At 38.7% G+C, this 20,701-nt stretch overlaps 1 protein-coding gene across 1 annotated transcript in view; it reads left to right on the forward strand.

Annotated features, from left to right (window-relative positions):
• Window positions 1-260: 260 nt before the first annotated feature.
• The window catches only part of tm9sf4 (transmembrane 9 superfamily protein member 4), a 48,770-nt gene continuing 28,329 nt past the window's right edge, over window positions 261-20,701 (forward strand). Inside the window, exons 1-6 of the mRNA XM_072556765.1 lie at window positions 261-372; window positions 7,357-7,470; window positions 8,812-8,911; window positions 14,200-14,368; window positions 16,257-16,386; window positions 20,574-20,697. Of these exons, the coding sequence (XP_072412866.1) occupies window positions 358-372; window positions 7,357-7,470; window positions 8,812-8,911; window positions 14,200-14,368; window positions 16,257-16,386; window positions 20,574-20,697 (652 nt within the window). The 5' untranslated portion in view covers window positions 261-357. The remainder of the gene's footprint in view (window positions 373-7,356; window positions 7,471-8,811; window positions 8,912-14,199; window positions 14,369-16,256; window positions 16,387-20,573; window positions 20,698-20,701) is intronic.

The raw sequence follows: 20,701 nt of genomic DNA on the forward strand, positions 1-20,701 counted from the left end.
TCGAAATGCTTCCTCCTGTCCTGTTGCATTCTGTGATCCAAAAATGTGTTGCTCAAGTTGTGCCTGTTCTCCAGCTGAAGGTGTGTGTGTGTGTGTGTGTGTGTAGGATCTCTAAAGTGATGTGCAAAAAGTGGGTGTAAGGTTGGTCAAACAATTGGGCATCACAACCACAGGGAGCAGTCAGGTAAACAACGATTAAAACATGATGAAGAAACCCAAATGACAGACAGTCACTGAATTCGCAGCCGCTCAGGTTCAATTTAAAAGGATTGAAACGTCACTCCTGGCGGTCAGCCAATGGGTGGGAGCGAATGACCTCACTTCCGGTTGCATCACTGATGACACGTGGATTCCAAGATGGCGCTCATGAGGGTAAGAGGAAAGCCTTTCCCTCCCCATCCCCCCCCTCCTCCCCCAAACCAGTTATAACCTCTTTGTGTTCGCTGTCAGTTTTGCGGGAGAAGGGGGTTGTTAGTGACCGCCGGACCCCCCAGGATTCAGGCGGCGTTGTGCGGATCCCCCTCGCCCGGTCCCGTTAGCCCGCAATGGCCTAAGAGACCGGCTCTCTCTCGGCTGCTTCAGAGCAATTTGCTTTTGCATTGAACAATAAAGGAAGCAGCAGTAACTCAGTGGGTTCCAGCTCGACTGGTTTACAGGCGTTGCCGTATCCCCAAACCTCCCCACGATCCCTGCCCTCAGCTCAACAAACCATCCCTCAGCTTGTTTCGTACAGGTCAATCTTTAACTTTAGAAACGCGGGACCAGCTCGCCCTTGTCCTGTAACCCAACTCAAATGCACTCCATGGCATCGTTACATTTTGCACGTTCAGCTATTGAGCGATTCAGTTGGAGTTGTATTTCAAACGTGGTTATGTTAAACGTTCGGATTGTTGGGTTTGCCGTGGCTGGAAATTAAAAAAGTTATTTCAAGTTGGTAGACAATATGTAGGTTGTGTGTAGGAAAGGACTACATCAGAGTTTTAATTTGATGGGATTGTCAGGGTTTTCTCCCACAGGAATTTTTAGGAATTCGTAAACATTTTTGCAAGTGATTTGACTTTTTTTTCCGAGAGAGTTGCAGAGATATACAGCACGGAAACACACACCCTTCAGTCCAATTCGTCCATGCTGACCAGATGCCCTAACCTAATCTAGTCCCATTTGCCAGCACTTGGCCTATATCCCTCTAAACCCTTCCCAATCATATATCCATCCAGATGCCTTTTAAATGTTCCAATTGTTCCAGTCTCCACCACTTCCTCTGGCAACTCATTGCATACACACACCACCCTCTGTGAAAAAGTTGCCCTTTAGGTCTCTTTTATGTCTTTTCCCCTCTCACTCTAAACCACTGCATGCCCTCTAGTCCTGGACTCCCCCAGAGAAAAATATGTGAAAGGTGGTTGTTGAGGTCGTGTCAATTTTGTTTTGTAGTGATAGTAGGGTGTCCAGGTAATTTGTGCAGAGGTTCTTGGCAGTGTTAGAGTTTGCATATTTTGGATTATGTCACCATTTTCAAAGAAGTACTTGTGAAAACTAAGCTTCATTGGTATGATAAGTACTTAATATGTAAATTTGTGCTTTAATGTAAACTGTAGCTTTTAAACTTATAGTATAAAGATGAATGCATATTTTCTTGCAAAAAACTTCATAGGATGGTGAATATTAAAGATTTGTTTAAAACAGGGCAGCTCATCATTCTCAAATGTTGTTCCTGTTTATTGTAAGTGTAGAACCAATACAAGATTATTATAATTGTTCATACTGTTTAACCATTCTGAATCTAGAACAAAATTCTCTTGTTAATGCTTCAAATCAGTGTCCTTGCTTCAGCACAGGAGAGCTAACAAAAGGATACGGACCTGAAATATTAATTTTATTTCTCTCCTTACAGATGCTGCTTGACCTGAGTATTTCCAGCATTTTCTGTTTTTATGTTAAATTACTAGCATTTGTATCTTCAGTAAAATCCTCCAGGGTTGATTTGATCTTTGGATCCACTTTAGGAAAAATGTTCTTGAAGATGCCCTATCGGTAATTGTCATGTGTATGTATTTGATGTTTAATGTTTGAGCATAAAGCCAAATAGTCAGAAAAGCAATGCTGATGTGGAAGATTCTTTTGATTTAAATTCAAAGCAATCATTAGCATCAAGTTGCTTATTGAATGTTTCCAAGACTTTTCCCTCTATTGTACCTGAAAATTGATTCATGTGGTTGAAATTCTTAACGTCAGTCTGATGTTGCAGGAGGATGCCTTTTATAAAAACAAATGTTACAGTGATGATGGTTGACTTTCAGGACTTTCCTGGAACAGTTTTTCTCTTCTTAATTGAAGGTTGATTTCTGACAAATTGCATGCAGATTCAAGAAGTGCAACAGTTGAAGTCATTCCAGCTGATACTGTTAGCAACTCCTAGTTCTGTTTCCAAGCCTCCTGTAGGTATTAAGTTGATTTCCATTATGCTATGCTTATTAGACTACTTTGATTCCAGTTGGGATTTGGATTTTTTTTAAAAGGGGAGCATGGAACATTTTAAGGGGAGGTTTCTGTTGGCAAGACTGACTGTATCAGAGTTGTAAAGTAGTTTGATGATTTTGAGGTCAATGAGAATAAAAGGAGATCAGGTTATACCAACCACGTGTAGATGTCAAGAGAACTGGTGAGCTAAAGAAAAGAAGACCTTGCTTTCAGCTACTACCTGTCGTGGGTGCTTTACAACCAGTGAATGGAATGGGGTTCCACAGATTGAAGGCCCTAGAAAACACTGTTACTGTAGAAAACTGATCTTGATTTTTTTTACTGCCACAATAGGGAAAAAGAATATAATGTAATTGTTCAATTTTCCTTTCTGCTAATGTACAATGTTCAAGTTGCTGAAAATGTGCAGTGCTAAAACAATGAGGCAATGCTTATATTTGTTAGATCTTGGGCATTTAAACCAAATCCTTTATGTACTCAAATTATATGCAAAGTTATCAAACTCCAGATATAGAGTGCTTCAAGTAATCAAATTGTAAATCTGCCAGAATTGCAATGCTACTTGAAATGTGAACTAGCATAAGTTATTATTTTGTGATATCACGTGGATCTGGAGCCATGCTTGCAAGGAACAAAATTGAGATAATCCAAAACATTGGGAGCATGAAAGAGGTTTTGACCCATAATGAGGCAGAGTTCAAACCCATGGCCAAGAGATGGTAGAACAGTGTGCTGCTGCTAACATGATATCACTTGTGCATTAGTCTAAAATTTATAGAGAACATTGTTACTCAGTGCAAAATACATTAATGATGGAATTAACAAGGTAGGAGCATCTGCCTGTTCCAAGTACAAACATAAGTAAAATTACTGGAGTACTGGTGGAACAGAACATACTAATTCTTTTTAGGAAATATTTTAAAAATATTGCTCAAATCTTCTGTTTGTTGTGAATTTTGTATCAACACTTAATTTAATTTAACATAAGTGATAAAATGGTTAATCTTTGGATTTAAATATCTGCACAAAGGTCATTCAACTAATCAGGTCTGCCTTGTTATTTTAGATTTGTTTAGATTTACTTTCTTTTTCATCTAGGGAACTTTTATCTTGTTGTTTAACTACTTTGCCCCATATTACATCAAGATTGCATGTGCGTTTGAATGCTTTTAAATATATTGTTCCTGGTCTGACTATTTGTTTGTTTTTACATGGATGGTTTTACAGCAGACAAATAGGCCATTCTGTCTGGCTGGTCTATTCTTGCTTATGTAATCCACAAAAACTGGTGCCTCTAATTATATCTTCCCAAATACATCCTCTAAGGAAGTCCCTCATTGAGGATGACTTGCTTCCTCTCTGGTTTGATTGTTTCTGAGATGGCTGCAGGGTAAGATAAATGTTATTTGGAGTTTTGTACACACTTTCCAACCTTGTAACTTAGGGGTACTTAGTAGGAAATGAGCAATGTGCTGAGAGCTTTTAAATAAATTTAATTGCTTTCAATTTGGATGGTACGAGATCACAACTTCCGTGAGTCTGAGTTTGATCTCCAAGGGATGCTTTGAAGCTCTCCATAAAGCACTTCAGCTGTTCTATTGACAGTGTCTAGCTGGGACTGACTTCCAAGTAGAGCAGTTACTTTGGGGGTCTGGTGTCAGGCTCGTGAGTGGCATGTGCCCAGGTAACTTGGTTTTGAGTAATTTGCACCCTGATACTAATTTAAGATGCTGTTGGGTGATCTTTTGTCATCATAACTAGAGGATCTTGTGAAAGCACTGCAGATTTTCTAAGTTTCAGGCACATGTTGCCCAGTGACCATAAACTTAGTTTTGCATTTGTATTTTTGACCCTCAGTGCTGTTTTCCTCAGCTGAAGGCTGGGCTGAATTATTTTGAGACAGTTATGAATTTTGTCATACATATCTGCCTTAGTTGAGAGGAGACTCTTGAGATATGGAAAATTGTTCACGTTTTCCAGGATCTCTCAACTGATCCTCGGACAAGATTGCCTGCATTCTAGATTCTTAAGAGGGAATAGCTATAGAGATAGTTGATTGGTTTGTAATCTTCCAAAATTCCTCTGATTCTGGAACTGTCTTAGTGGATTCCTGTACTTAACAAAGACTACTTGTGATTCTTATTTGTAATAAATAGCAAACTGCTATGAACTATCAATATGTGGCTCCACTGGTTGAAACTCTAACTCCTTGGAAAATCCCTACATGCAAATAGCTGTATGGTTGGATAAAAGGTTATTAAGAAATCACATTTCAATAACACCAGTTGACAGGTTTATATTAGGTGTTCCTTAAGCTTCCCAAGACCTTCTGTTGTCCCAAGTCTGTCCTCCAGAGACTCAGTTCTTTGCTAAATACACTGGTGATTTTACATAACAATTGTTTAGTTTGTTGTTTAAATGTAGAGCTTACAGCAAATGATGGGGGGAAAAAAAATAACTCTTCTCCAGGCTTCAGTCATTTGCTGCACAAAAATTTGGAAACAACTCTTTTTGTTTTCCCAGGGTGGAAAATCTTGTGCCACTATATAGTTTGTACACATGAAAGCTGTTCAGCCACTGAAGAACCAACGACAATTATCAGGCTTATGACCTCTGGCATCCACAACTGGTCACATTTACACCAAGCAATCTATCTGTTACCAGCTGAAAAAGTCTCTGCACTCACCCTAGTGCTATGCCATCTTACCTCACCTTCCCACTGCTAACAAAGTAACAGTGGAGACACAACTTAAAATGTATTCCAATGAGCTGTTTTTAAGTGTTGTAATTCCTTCCATAGTCTTTGGTTTCAAAACATGTTCCCTTTCTTATTTGTCTCTAAAATTACACTTATCATGTATATTTCATTTATTAGAAAATCCTAGGAGCCTGGGGAACTGGTGCTGCAGTGCATGTTAGACAAGCCTTTCACACTGAGCTAAAATCCAACCTAACGAATGGAGTGAAGTTGTTAATTTTGTCTGTTAGTTGTAGAATGAGTTGCAGCAGTCTCACCCAATTCCCAATGAGTGCAATCCATGATACAAAACTGCTTGTTACACTAAATTGATCAGTATGGGAAATTAACAGCTGTGTAGTGCTTAGAGTTAAGGTAAATTGTTGAAACACAGTGAAAAGATTTTAATATATTAACTACACCATATTTGATATAAGTGCATTAATTTTAGGTGACTGAGAGAATTTCTTGTTTTATTCCATCGCCTTGATACAAAAAGTTATTAAAGTTGAATTATTATTATTATTACATTTAAAATTGGGCTTCAGTCCAGTGTAAAACAATACTATAAGTAAATTACAGTAAGAAAATGCAACCCAATCAAATGATTCTGTATCAAGTTCCAAGGACATTTGATGAAAATCCTTTACAAAAAGTAAATGATGACTTAAGGGCTTTTGGATACCAGTAATACAAGTTTATATCTTAATTGTGGGGGGTACTTTAATCTTCATGCAGATTGGGAAAACTAAAATTGAAATAGAGTGGAGGATAAGTTTACATATGAAAAAGGAACAAAAGTAGACCAGTCATTCCCTTGAGCATACTCTGCCATATACTTGTATTATGGCTGATCTGTGTATGTTTTGATTTCCACATTCCTATCTACTTGGCTGCTGAGTGTGATAGAATATTCTCCTTGTCTGGATGAGTGCAACAAGGAGGGGATGGGGGTGGAGATCTGATTGAGGTACACAAAGTTATTTGAGACACAGTAGATTATGAGAATATTTTCCACATGATAGACATTTCTCAGACCAGAGGGCACATGTTTAAGGTGAAGAGGAAGTGGTTTTGAGGGGATCTGAAGTTTTTTTTTTAACCCATAACATGGTAGTTATATGGAATGTGCTGCCTTCTGACTTGGAGCTGATTCACTGTTCCTTCACTAGCTGAATCAAATTTTGAAATTCCCATTCCCGAAAGCACATGCACTGCAGCAGTTCATATCCACCTTTCTCCAGGCCAACTGGGGAATTGGCAATAAATTATCATTCTAGCAATGTTGGAGGCATCCACTCTCGTGGATGAGAATTTTAAATGCCAGGACATAGTAGGTTGTGAACCAAATGTAGATAAATGGGATGTGTAGTTGGTATGTGTTTGGTTAGTAAAGACATGGTGGGTTGAGAGGCTTGTTTTTATGCTGAATGACACTCTGAATCTGTGACCATCCAGAATAAAGCCTGCTTATTTGGCATCTCATTCGTCATCTTAAACATGTTCTCCCTTCAATAATGTGCAGAGCTGCTGTTTGCATCTTCTACAAGATGCACTGAAATAACTTGACAAGGTTCCTTCATCAGCGCCATCAAAAATTAGACCTCTTTCACCTCGAGGAATAAGCATGGCTGGGAGAAAGGAAAGCTGCAACCTGCATGTCTCTACCTGATATGGAACTGATTCACTGTTCCTTCACTTGCTGAATCAAATTTTGGAATTCACATTCCCATTCCCAAAAACACTTGCACTGCAGCAGTTCAAGAAATTGACACATTACCACCTTTCTCCAGGCCAACTGGGGAATTGGCAATAAATTGGCCTTACTAGTAATGTTCGCACCCATGCCCCAAGGAAGTTTTATTTCAAACCAGGTGTATTTGAATTTTACCTGAAGCAAACAGCAATTTCTGCAAAGAGAATGGAGTCCCTCAGCGAGACAGAGCTCTTTTACTCATATATAGCTCATTTGGAGCATTATATACATATAAGCACCTAAGTAAGTCATTGTAGTATTTGCCATATGTGTCATTCCATGTTTATCAAAAGCCTCATTTTGCTTCAGGTAATAATTATGCAAATTTTGATAACCTTGTTAGAATTTGTATACTAACAAGTTTTAATCCCTTATTTTTCAGGTAATATTAATCTGGCTATCACCATTTCTCTTAGTCTTGCATCCATCATATTCTTTTTACGTACCAGGTGTGGCTCCAATGGACTTTCATCGAAATCATCCTGTAGAAATTAAGGTATGCATGTAATTTATTTATCATTCATTCTTGAGATTTGGGTGTCACCAGTAAGGTGGCTGGTGAGGGGCATGGATAGAGTAGATAGCCAAGGTATTGTTCCTGGGGGGGGGAAGGAAAGAGTCCAGAACCAGAGAACATAGGGTGAGAGGGGAAAGATTTAAAAGGGATCTAAGGGGCTACTTTTCACACAGGGGGTGGTACATCTATGGAATGAGCTGCTAGAGGAAGTGGTGGAGACTGATACAATTACAATATTTAAAAGGCATTTGGATTGGTATATGAATAAGAAGGGTTCAGAGGGAAATTGGCCAAGTGCTGGCAAATGGGACTAGATGAATTGAGAATATCTGGTTAGCATGGACGAGTTGGACCAAGGGGTCTGTTTCCGTGCTGTACATCTGACTCTAAACGGAGATTCATAAATATTGAACATTTTCAAATTGTCATACATTATTAATAATTCATTGTGTGGTCTTCGGTACCTTGGTGAAGCCAAACGAAACTGACAACTGTGTGTGAAATGTCTCTGTTCTGTTCTCCAGCTTGATTTTGAGCTCCTTGTTTAACCTTAATTTTAATCCTTCACCCCAATCTCACTCCGACTTCTCGATCCTTTTATACCTACAGTTTTTGAATGAAACTAAACAGATGCTTGAGGAATACCACTTCAGGTTTTAATTTGAACAGGCTTGAAGTACCAAGTGGCTTATTTTTCATGTTACCTAGTAGAGTGACGAAATGTCTGAAAATGAACCTTCCAGCTTAACGAGCTAACTTGCCTATTTATTCTTCATATGTTCATAATTTGGCTGTTTATAGTCTTTAAGACTCAATGTTGATTTTAGCAATTTCATATCATAACCACTGTTCCCTTTTTTAATCCGACAGGAAATAGCATGTTATCCAGACCAATTTTTTTTATTTCTTAATTATACCATTTTCAATCCCCTTCCGCCTTGCATCACAATTCCTTTTGTCATTCAATATTTATTGCCTTCAAACCTTGTTGTTCATAACTTCACTCGCCTCCCTCTCTGTCTCTGTTTAAAACACGTTACATCGTTTTTCAGTTCGGAGGTAAAGTCAATGACCTAAAACATTACTTCTATTTCTGCCTCCCTAGAGGCTGCTTGAGCTGAGTATTCCCAAAACATTTTGTTTTTGTCTCATTATTGCTGTTTGTTAACTGGATCAAAGGCTGAATGGTAGCTTGGATGTTTCTGTGCTGTCTTTTGAAGCAGAGACTCAAGAAGGCATAATTACTTTTATTAAAATAAATATAACTGCATAAAATGCCAATGTGAAAAAATAACTAGCTTTTAATTCTTCATATTTCAGGCAGTGAAATTGACGAGCTCACGGACGCAGCTTCCATATGAATATTATTCTCTCCCTTTTTGTCGTCCAGAAAAAATTGAATACAAGGCAGAAAATCTCGGTAAGTTTGTTTTAAATTTTAAAGTATTTTGTATGTAGTATTCAGACCACAGCAGATGAATTAATGACACAAGTACAGGTTAAAATATATGATTTTATAGCCATTACGGAAACGTTGTTACATGGTCAATACTGGGGACTAAAATATTCAGTATATGTGCAAAGGACAGACAGGAAGGAAAGAGTGATGGAGTAGCATTATTTGATGTAGGGTGAAATAAGAACTGAGGAAGAAATGATCTCTAATCAGAAGACATTGAATTTATATGATTAGAAATAAGTAAAACGAGAAAGAAGTCACCGTAAGTATTGTCTATAGGTTCCCTAACTGTAACTCTGTGATGATTCAGACAATGTATCAGGAGAGAATGAGGGCATGCCACAAAGGCAGTACATTAATCATGTGTGAATTTGCTCTTGCGGATTGGGGTAGTCAGATTCGCAAAGGAAGAAATGAAGAAGAGTAATTGGGACATTTTCCTAAATCAATATTTGGTGAATCTAAAGAGGAATCGGGCTATTTTGGATCTGATGGTTATATAATGAGGCAAAGTAAAAGATTTTCTAGGAAACAGTGACCGTAATATGATAGAATTTAGCATTCCATTAAAGAGAGAGAGGAATCTGGGTCAGAAACAACTGTGCTCAGCTTAAGGATAAAGGCAAAGGAATCGGGAGTAGTAGAAACTTGGAGTAGACTGTGAAAGGAGTTTAGCAGCAAAGATGGTTAAGGACCAAGATAGTAAGAAAATGGTTTGTTTCTCTGCAAAGATATATTCCAGTGAGGAAGAAGGATTCTAGAATCCTATCATAGCCAAAGAATTTAAGGATAGCATTGAGTTGAAAGGAGAAACATGCAATGTTCAAACATTAGAGGTAAGTCAAAGGTTTGGAAAGGTTTAAAACATAAAAGACAATCCAAAAGTTTATAAAGAAGGAGAAAATAAACTGAGGTAACTTGCAAATAATATCAAGCCAAGAGCTGCTTTAAACATGCAAGCAAGAAAGAGAGAATAAAAGTAACTTGGATCCCTTTCCGAGAATAAGGCTTGGAAAATAATAGGGAACCAGGGAATGGCAGAGACATTGAATAAATACTTTGCATCAGTCTTCACAATAGAAGACAGAATAACATCCCAAAATTATTAAATATTCAGGTGGCAAAAGCAGAAGAGGAAATAAGTACAATATCACTCGAGGAAAAAAAAGTCCTAGGGAAGCTAAGGACCATTAATTCCCCTGGACCTGATGGCCTGTGTCCCATGGAACTAAAGGATTAGCAGCAGCGATAGTGGATGTGCTGGTAATAATCTTCGAGCACTCCTTAGACTTTCGAAGTCTCAGAGGATCAGAAAACTGCCCATGTAGCTTGTTTATTTTGAAAAGGGAAGGAGACAAAAACCGGTAACTATAGGCCAAATAGCTTAATGTCTATCATTGGGAAAATTGAAATCTACTACAAAGGAAATAATAACAGTGCATTTACAAATGCATAATATGATGAAGCAGTGCAAGCGTAGCTTCATGAAGGGGAAATCGTGCTTGTCAATGTTGTTAGAATTCTTTTTGAGGAAGTGGTAAACAAGATGGATAAAGGGACAACAGTGGATATAATGTATTTGCATTTTCAGAAGGTGTTTCATTAGGTAACATACATTAGGCAACTTAGTAACATAAGGGTCGATGATGTTTGAGGTAGTACATTAGCATGGATAGAGGATTGGCTAACTAATAGAAGACAAAGTTAGAATGAAGGAGGCATTTTCAGGATGGCAACTTGTACCTAGTAGAGTGCCATGGGGATCAGTGCTAGGAACACAGTTATTTACATAAAGACTTGTATACAAGTGAATGCAACTATGCCACATTTGCAGAAGGCACAAAAATGGTGGGAAGATAAGATGTGAAGATGACGCAAAAAGTTTGCAGAGGGATATTCAAGTGGGCAAAAAATTGGCAGATAGAATATAATATGAGAAAATGTGAAGTTCTGCACTTTGTCAGGAAGAATAGAGAAGCTGAATGTTATTTAAATGGAGAAAGACTGTGGAAAGCTACAAAACAGAAGGATTTAGGAATCGTTGTGCATGAATCATGAAAAGGTAACATCCATGTCCAGTGGATAATAGGGATCGCAAATAGGATTTCGAAGGGAATGGAGTATAAAAGTAGAGAGGTTTCTCTGAAACTGTCAGTCAGACAAGAGCTGGAATACTGTGAATAATCTTGAGTCTCTAATCTAATATATATTGGCATTGAAGGCAATCTAGAGAAGGTTCATTAGGCTGATTATGGGTTTGGTGGGACTCTCTTATTAGAAGAGGTTGAGTATGTGTGCCTGTACACATTGGAATTTCGAAGGTTGAAAGGTGACTATTTTGAAATACGCAAAATTCTTAGGGGATTTGACAAAGTAGATGTGTAAAAGCTTTACCTCTCCTGGGAGTGTTTAGAACCAGTGGGTTTAATATCATAATAGGTCTTGCACATTTAGGACAGATTTGGACCAGAATTCTTTGAGAAGGTGACTAAGGAGGTAGATGAGGGGAAAGCGGTAGATGTGGTATATATGGATTTTAGTAAGGTGTTTGATAAGGTCCCCCATGGTAGGCTACTGCAGAAAATACAGAGATACGGCATTGAGGGTGAGTTGGAGGTTTGGATTAGGAATTGGCTCTCTGGAAGAAGACAGAGGGTAGTAGTTGATGGCAAAGGTTCATCTTGGAGTGCCGTCACTAGCGGTGTTCCGCAAGGATCTGTTTTGGGACCATTGCTGTTTGTCATTTTTATAAATGACCTGGAGGAAGGGTGAGAAGGTTGGGTGAGCAAGTTTGCGGATGATACGAAAGTCGGAGGAGTTGTAGACAGTGAGGAAGGATATGGCAGGTTACAGCGGGATATAGAGAAGCTGCAGAGCTGGGCAGAAAGGTGGCAAATGGAGTTCAATGTAGCTAAGTGTGAAGTGATTCACTTTGGTAAGAGTAATAAAAAGATGGATTACTGGGCTAATGGTAGACTACTTGGTAGTGTGGAAGAGCAGAGGGATCTTGGTGTCCATGTACACAGATCTCTGAAAGTTGCCACCCAGGTAAATAGTGCAGTGAAGAAGGCATATGGCGTACTGGCTTTTATTGGTAGAGGAATTGAGTTCCGGAGTCCTGAGGTCATGCTGCAGTTGTATAAGACTCTGGTGCGGCCGCATCTGGAATATTGTGTGCAGTTTTGGTCGCCATACTATAGGAAGGATGTGGAGGCACTGGAACGGGTGCAGAGGAAGTTTACCAGGATGTTGCCTGGTATGGTAGGAAAATCCTATGAGGAAAGGCTGAGGCACTTGGGGTTGTTTTCATTGGAGAAAAGAAGGTTTAGGGGTGATTTGATAGAGGTGTACAAGATGATTAGGGGGTTAGATAGGGTTGACAGTGAGAACCTTTTTCCACGTATGGAGTCAGCTATTACAAGGGGGCATAGCTTTAAATTAAGGGGTGGTAGATATAGGACTGATGTTAGGGGTAGGTTCTTCACTCAGCGAGTCGTAAGTTCATGGAATGCCCTGCCAGTAGCAGGAGTGGACTCTCCCTCTTTATGGGTATTTAAGCGGGCATTGGATAGGTATATGGAGGATAGTGGGTTAGTGTAGGTTAGGTGGGCTTTGATCGGCGCAAGATCGAGGGCTGAAGGGCCTGTACTGCGCTGTATTCTTCTATGTTCTATGTTCTAGTACAGGAACAGGCCTTTGGCTCAGTATGTCTGCATTGACAATGATCCCATTTTTAACTAATCCCACAATCCATACCCTGTTATACCTTGCCTGTTCATGTGTCTGTCTGAATGCCTCAACCATTGCTACTGTACAGGTCATTCTGCAATAATGTGTATTTCGTTAACACGATATTCCTGTAATGCAATTGACGAATTGGGGGTACTGTTTCTAAAGCGTGAACTTTCAAAAAGTGTTGTTGGCTGTAATGCGATTGCCTCGTCAACACTTTAAGTTCTGTTTCTAAAGAGCGATTTTTCTATAATGCGGAGTTGCATTATATCTGTATCGGCTTTTACTACCTACCCACCCTCTATATTTTAAAATAAGCTTAGCTTACACATAGCTGTTAAACCTATGCCCCCTTTAAAATGAGATAGGAGGAATTTCTTCTGAGAGTAACAAAGCTGTGAAATTCTTTACCACAGACAGCTGTCAAAGCTGGATCATTTAGTATATTCAAGGCTGAGATATGTATCTTTAAATCAGTAAGGAACCAAGGGTAAATTGGAAAAGGCAGGAAGTTTGAGGATTCTGAGATGAGCCATGATCTCAATGAATGGGCTGAATGACCTACTTCTGCTCTTATGTGTTATGGTCTAAAAACAAATTGCCAGTTGTCTTTCGTGCTACCAATCAAATGGTCTGATTTCAGAGATTAAGCGAATGGCTAGTATATTAAATCCAAAGGCAGAATTAAAGAAGAGTTGAAATACTTGCCTGAATATCGTATTACATATTTTGATTAAATTTCAGGAGGATCGTAAATGTTGATAAGAAATTCCAGCTATATTAGTGTTTAGGAATACTGTTGAAGGTGCAGTTTGTTCATCTGTCAGGCTATCCCAAATAAAAGAGGTTACTGACTCTGGTATTGAGTTAACTGATGTGATGTTCCTGATCTGGGAACACCTTTCAGTAATGGTTTCTCTTTCCAACCTCAGGAAATGTTTGTGTTTTAATGTTATTAATAATAGGATCCTAAATACAACATGGTCACCTTTTGAAATGTCTCTAATTCAAAGGAAATCTTGTTTTTTCTTCTTAATTTAAATCCTTAGTCAACCGATAATTAATTGCCAGCAGAACAATGTCATGGATTTTTCATCTGATGGTGTTTTAACAACTGAATTATCTGTTGAAGTGTAGAGAATTTAATTATTAGCTATTACATCGGACTTCAATCATGAGACTTGAACTAAATTTATATCAGGCGAAAGTGATCAGAGTTGAGTGTGGCACTGGAAAAGCGCAACTCATCAGGCAGCATCTGAGGAGCAGGAGAATCAATATTTTGAGCATAAGCTCTTCATCCTGATGAAGCAGGATTCTCCTCAAAGGAAGGCTGACTGGCTGTGCTTTTCCAGCACCCCACACTCCACTAAATCTGTATTATCCTAGGAATACGTAGTAAATTGTTTAAAGCGGTTTTTGTTTCCTATAACAATACCACTAATAATCTTACATATTCAAAATAGGGGGGAAAGAAAACGAAGGATTAACTTACAAAATTTATTCTTGTTTTACAGGTGAGGTGTTAAGGGGTGATCGGATTGTGAATACACCATACAACTTGCATATGAACGTTGAAAAGAAATGTGAAGTGCTCTGTGACAAGCCAAACAAACCTGTCAGGTTTAAAATAACAGAAAGTAAATTGGTCGTAGAAAGGATTCGGGAAGAATATTATGTTCATTTGTACGTATTTTAGCTGGTATACTATGCTGATTTTGAGAAACCTTCTCAATGGCTTGCTTGAAACATGTTGGGTGGACATGACTTGGTACAAGTTTGACTGAGAGTAGCAGAGTTTTAGTTCACCTCAAGTTTATATCGGGAGTGTGGAACATGTTTGTGAGAATTTGATAGCAAAATTAATTTCCATTTTTCCCAAATTTCAACAGTGATTACTATTCAAAAGTATTGTCCCAAAAATTGGGACATCCTTAGATCATGAACAGAGCAATATTAATACATTTATTTTTAATTTGCAAAAGTAAACCTAAGTGTGTTGCAATTGTCAGTTCTTAATTCATGGAGAGGTTCCCAGCAATTGTCCCTTTTGTTTGCATGGAAAACTGGAAAGCCCGGGAATATGTGAATCCTAATTGGTCAGTTGTGAAGTTGGCTTGGGGGGTGAGATTAATTCTTTACTCTTCATTGGAATAAACCAGGGATTAGAAACAGCACTTCAATGATTCAGATCCTAGTTTTGAACCCAACTGTCCTTTTTCAAAAATAAGCAGGCAGGTACAAATCAGACTGGGTAATTGGAGTTTTTCTGGTGCCTTTGAATTTTTTGTCAATTTGGAGACTTTATCCTCCAGTTTATGCTACCTTCATTAGTGGATTTCTAAATGGTTCCTTGTGCTGTTTGCATTGGTATTCTGAAGGGAAGGATAATTGTTTTCTATTTATCTTGAAGATACACTTTACTATCATTAGGGGACTTTGGTGAAAATTATTGAGAATTAAAGTCTGAGAACTGTTATTGGTGGTTTTGCTTGTTGTAATGCATTTACAGTTGCATAGTTAGGTTTACTTTTGCAAATTAAAAATAAATGTATTAATATTGCACTGATCGAAGGATGTCCCAAATTGATCTTACGGCCAATACTTTTGAATAGTAATCACTGTTGAAATTTGGGAAAAATGGAAATTAATTTTGCTATCAAACTCCCACAAGCAACAATGTGATTTGAACCAGATAATTTATTTTATTGCTGATTAAATATTGGTCTGGCCAATAGTTAGTTTGATATTAAAACCATAACTGCCAGTTACAAAAGTATATAGAATAAGTACCTGTGAAATGATTTTATTTGGTTTTGGATCTTATCTTTTGTAGGCCTTAAAGTATTAAATAAAACCAATGGGATACAATACTACCTTCTGAATTTGATAACATTAACAAAACTCTGTAATCTGCTAGTAAATGCTTCATCCAAAGCTGAGGTGATACATTAAGTATATCAGTCTTCTATTAGCTGTACCTGAAGTGTGTTTACACTGTCAAGTTCCTAGTAGTGCCTCAGAATCATTCTAAAATAACCTGCACTTGAACACTGAGTTGGCAGACTCATGGAGACCCTCCTAAGGTGGCAGTTTAATGCACTATTGGGGTAGAGCAGAGTGTTTTCTATGCATGATCAAGGAGACTTTAAGTTGAAACTTCAGGGTAAATTTGTCAACCCTAAGCTGCCAGCAGCATTTGTGCTTGAAGGGTACAAGAGTTGAATACACAATGGCATACTGTCATGACGTAGCAAAAGTTCCATGAAGCATATCAGAAATTAGCTATGGTCTTTTTAAAAAAAAAACTTATGAAATTAAGGCTTTTGTCACTCAAACTGAGCAGGACAAGAGGTTTTCAAAACTCAAACGTTTAGAACAGATGAAAGACTTTGTGATTAGGTGATATAGATTCAGGATTATGATGAGAATTACACAGGGGAACTCAGCGATATTTTTACAAAGGTAATTAGAACACTGAATATTTTGCATGTTACTTTGGATCTTTTAATGTAAAGTTTGAGGTATTCGTTTTTTTTCACCTCCATTTATGAATGGTAATTGTCTGTTCTAGAATTGCAGATAACCTGCCTGTCGCAACACGATTGGAATTTTACCCAAACCATGATGACAATGACAAAAAGAAAGAGAAGGAAGTACAGTTTGAGCATGGTTATAGATTGGGATTTATCGACAACAACAAGGTAAAACTAACTGGACAGACTTGCTGCACTAAACAGGAAATCTATCCTTAGAAATGAAATTAGATATTTGAGCCATTAGTAAACAGAAAGTTAAGCTGTTAGAATAATTACTTCAATACAAAAAGCTTTGATTTGTGTGCAGACATTTGGATCTTATCTTTTGTCAGCCTTAAAGGGGTTCAGTGGTTAGCACTGCTGTCTCACAGTGCCAGTGACCCGGGTTCGATTCCAGCCTCAAGCTGTCTGTGTAGATTTGCACATCCTCCCTGTGTCTGCATGGGTGTGCTCCGGTTTCCTCCCACATTCCAAAAGGTATGCAGGTCAGGTGAATTGGCCACGTTAAATTGTACCATAGTGTTAGGTGCATTAGTCAGAGGGAAGTATAGGGAAATGAGTCTGGGTGGGTTACTCTTTGGAGGGTCGAGGTGGACCTGTTGGGCTGAAGGGCCTGTTTCCACACTGTAAGGATTCTAATCTTCTAATTTCTTAATGGGAATTTAATATATGAGAAAAGTAATAGTGCTATTTCTGAAAATTCCTGCTAGTTTGTAATGTAGTCAAGCTGCTTTGTCTTGCAGATTAAAGCATATAAACGCAATAAACACAAATTATGGGCAAGGTACAACAATGAATTCTTCTGTTGCCTTCACCTCCAGTCCTGCTATCACAATTCTCTCCCTGTTCAAAGGACATGTTGAATTATTTCCAAGACCCTCCCTTGACCTGTATCCTTCCTTTTGATCTCTTGCCTTTGTTCTTACCATCCAGTCAGTTTTCAGTGAAATCAGCTGCCTTAATTTTTCTGCTCTTTTCACCCACTCTCACGTGTCTCCCTCTGAACGTGGTCCGGACTCTGAGTCTAATCCTAACTGTATCATCATAGCAGCATCACTTTTATGAGCAGATATCATCTGGTATACCAACATCTTACGTCTAGAGATAAGTGCCAGTGCTCAATTAATTCTTCCTATCTCTCCTTGGACCATGACCCCCACCAGTGAAAGTCATTTACAAGGCTGTTGGTGACCTCTTGTCTGAATCCATAGCTTCACATCTTTATAGTTCCACAACCATGAACAGCCTGTTTCTACCTCCTTCCCAAATTCCCAAGCACAACTGCCCTGGCAGACTCATCATTTTAGACTGCTCTTGTTCCAGCGAATCTTTTTTCCTATCCTTGACACTCTTCCCCCTCATCCTGTCTCCTCTTGTCTACAGCCTGACTTTTCTGAGGCCTTGTGTCATTCCAGCAATTTAATTTCCTGGCCCTAATGGCAGCTGCTTCACGATGGATGTCCAATCTCTCTAAAGCCTTGTAAACTTCTAGGTTGGTCTGAAGGCTCTCTATTTCTTCCTTGACCAGTGACTTGAACAGTCTCCATTTACCACTATCCTATTCTACCTGGCTGAGCTTTTTATCTCATTGAACAATATTCTATTAACTTGTCACACCTCTTCTAAATGAAAGATCTGCCTGTTTGGTACCCTGTTATGAACAAATACTGGGTGAGGTTCCCCAGTTTAATATCTTTTCAGATGCAACACCTCAAACGCTGAAACAGGTGAGGGGATGAACTGACTTCCCTTAGTTAATCACCTGCTCCCTCTTTTGCTGCAGCAAGTACAATTGAAAAAGGATCCCTTCCTTTGTGGATGGTTTTCTCCCAAATCCAAATAAATTAACCTATATAGTAAACCTTTGGCTTTGTGTCCTTTTTCCTTTTCTTAAAAAAAACATATTGCAGTTAAAGTTTGATATGTCAGCAGGTGATCTTGTGTTATAATCTGCAGTCATGACGTCCTGCATGGAGACTAGTTATGTTTATCATTTTGTGGAGTGTGAGAAACATTTGTGCTGTTTCTTGCTACTCTAGAACTGGCCTGGTCAATTTCTGACTCTTCTGTCTCTTCCTTGATGTCTCTGGCTCCATTTGAGTATGTGATTGTTAACTAATATTCATTGCAAACCCACTTGCTTCCACACCTACCTTGACTACACTTACTCAAACAATGCATCCTAGATTAGATTAGATTAGATTAAATTACTAAGTGTGGAAATAGGTTTTTCGGCCCAACAAGTCCACACTGACCCGCTGAAGCGCAACCCACCCATACCCCTACATTTACCCCTTACCTAACACTATGGGCAATTTAGCATGGCCAATTCACCTGACCTGCGCATCTTTGCACTGTGGGAGGAAACCGGAGCACCCGGAGGAAACCCACGCAGACACGGGGAGAACGTGCAAACTCCATACAGTCAGTCGCCTGAGGCAGGAATTGAACCTGGGTCTCTGGCGCTGTGAGGCAGCAGTGCTAACCACTGTGCCACCGTGCCGCCCAGTCCTGTAACGACTTCATTCTGATCTCTCAATTTTACTGTCTGTCACATCTCTTCCAGGGTTACTACCTTCCACATTGGCATTCCTGATATGCCTTCCTCTTTTTTACAGGAAATTCAACTGTGTATGACTCAGGTGCTGCATTTCTGTTCTCGCTCCTTCAACCCCATCCAGAGCCATGAGAGGTTTCCCCTTTTCTTCACTTTCCACCTTACCAGTCTTCATACAAGAAGGATAATCCTCTGTCCTTTCCACCACCAAACATACCTATCCCTCTCCTCACCTGGTCAGTAAGCATTCCTACTAAAACACTCTGATCCACTGCTCTCAGTTCTAAAATGTCATCCATTTATCTCAGCATCTTCCCACGCGTTTACAGGATATGTAACACTTGTCCTTTGCCTTCTACCTCCGCTCTATCCAAGGCCCCAAACATTCCTTCCATGCGAGGCTGCAATGTCTTGTATTTCTTTCAGTCTAAGTTATTTGATGCAACATTCTTTACACCACGGAGACCAAAAGCAGGCTCGGTAGCCACTTTGTGGAATACCTCCACACTCTTTGCAAACCTTCTGGGCAATTGCCATTTCAGTCCTTCATCGTGTTCCATGTTCATGTTTCTGTATTGGTACTGTTGCAATTTTCCATTGAAGCCCAATGTAAGCTGGAGGCTTAGGCACTTTATAGCCGTCTGAACTAAACTTTGAGTTCAACAGCTTCAGATCATGAGCTCTGACCTCCGTTTTGCTATACTTTTTCTTCCTTCCGTGTGTCTGATTCTTGGTCACATGTTTCTGCTTTCAAAGCTGATTATATTCTACACTGCATGTATGTATTGTGCATTTTCTACAATCATTACCACTCCCTTTGCCTTTTGTTCTCAGACACGTTTTTGATCTCTAATCTCCCTCCCTTTTACCATTTCGTAACTTTTCCTTTTTGTTCCACTTGCTGCTCCCCTCATTTTCAACAGCCAAAACCCCATCATATTTCTAGCTGCCTTCAGATATAAAGAAAGATCATGTTGGACTGAACAATAACTGTTTCTCTGTCTACAAATGTTGTCAAGACCTCCTGAGTTTGTTACATGTGTTCTATTCAAAATACTAAAAAATACACAATAAAGTAAGCACAATTTGTTGAAGGCTGCTTTATTCTAGAAATGCCCCATACTTCTAGAATTGCCTTTATAGATCACATTCCATTGTAATTAAATATTTTTGATATTACAATAGATCATTCAAGTGCTCCACTTCTGAATCTTTAATAAATGCTGATATGTGTTGAACAGAAGTTTGCAAAGATTTAAGTCTAGAAATTTAGTAATTTTATTTAATGTTTAAATGCAAGTTTCAATTTTCTTTCTGCAGCATTGTGTTCTGTCTATTAAATATGCCTTGATCTTAATGAATGGCAGAGCAGGTGATGAATAGTCTACTCCTTTATGTAAAATTCATCATTATTATAGTGTTTGTGTTTAGACAATAGCATTATCCACTGTACTTCCATACCATCTGACTTACAAAGCAAAAATAATGATGCCATCTGTATTACTGTAACAGAATAACTTATTATTCCCCAATGTTTCTCTGAGAGTGGAAAATGTGGCTTTCACTATGTATTTAAGACTTAATCCAGAATAAAAACTATGCCACAAACTAAACTTCATAATTTCAAGCTGTAATATCTACATTGTGAGCCCATTGTTTTTACAATTGTTTGTTTTATTTTTTGCGTGTGGTGTAAGTGTAGTGTTTGATGGGAGATCAGGCATACCTAGTATTCTGTCTCCCACACTCACTTTTCTTGCAAATACAACCAAATTCACATGTTCTTACTTTCCAGTTCTACCTCCACAACCATCTTTCCTTCATTGTCTATTATCACAAGGAAGAAATAGAGAAAGAGCAGGAACCTACATATAGAGTTGTGCGTTTTGAAGTGATACCACAGAGTGTTAAGTATGAAGGTAA

This window comes from Chiloscyllium punctatum, chromosome 37 (assembly GCF_047496795.1).
Source record: "Chiloscyllium punctatum isolate Juve2018m chromosome 37, sChiPun1.3, whole genome shotgun sequence".
NCBI lineage: Eukaryota > Metazoa > Chordata > Chondrichthyes > Orectolobiformes > Hemiscylliidae > Chiloscyllium > Chiloscyllium punctatum.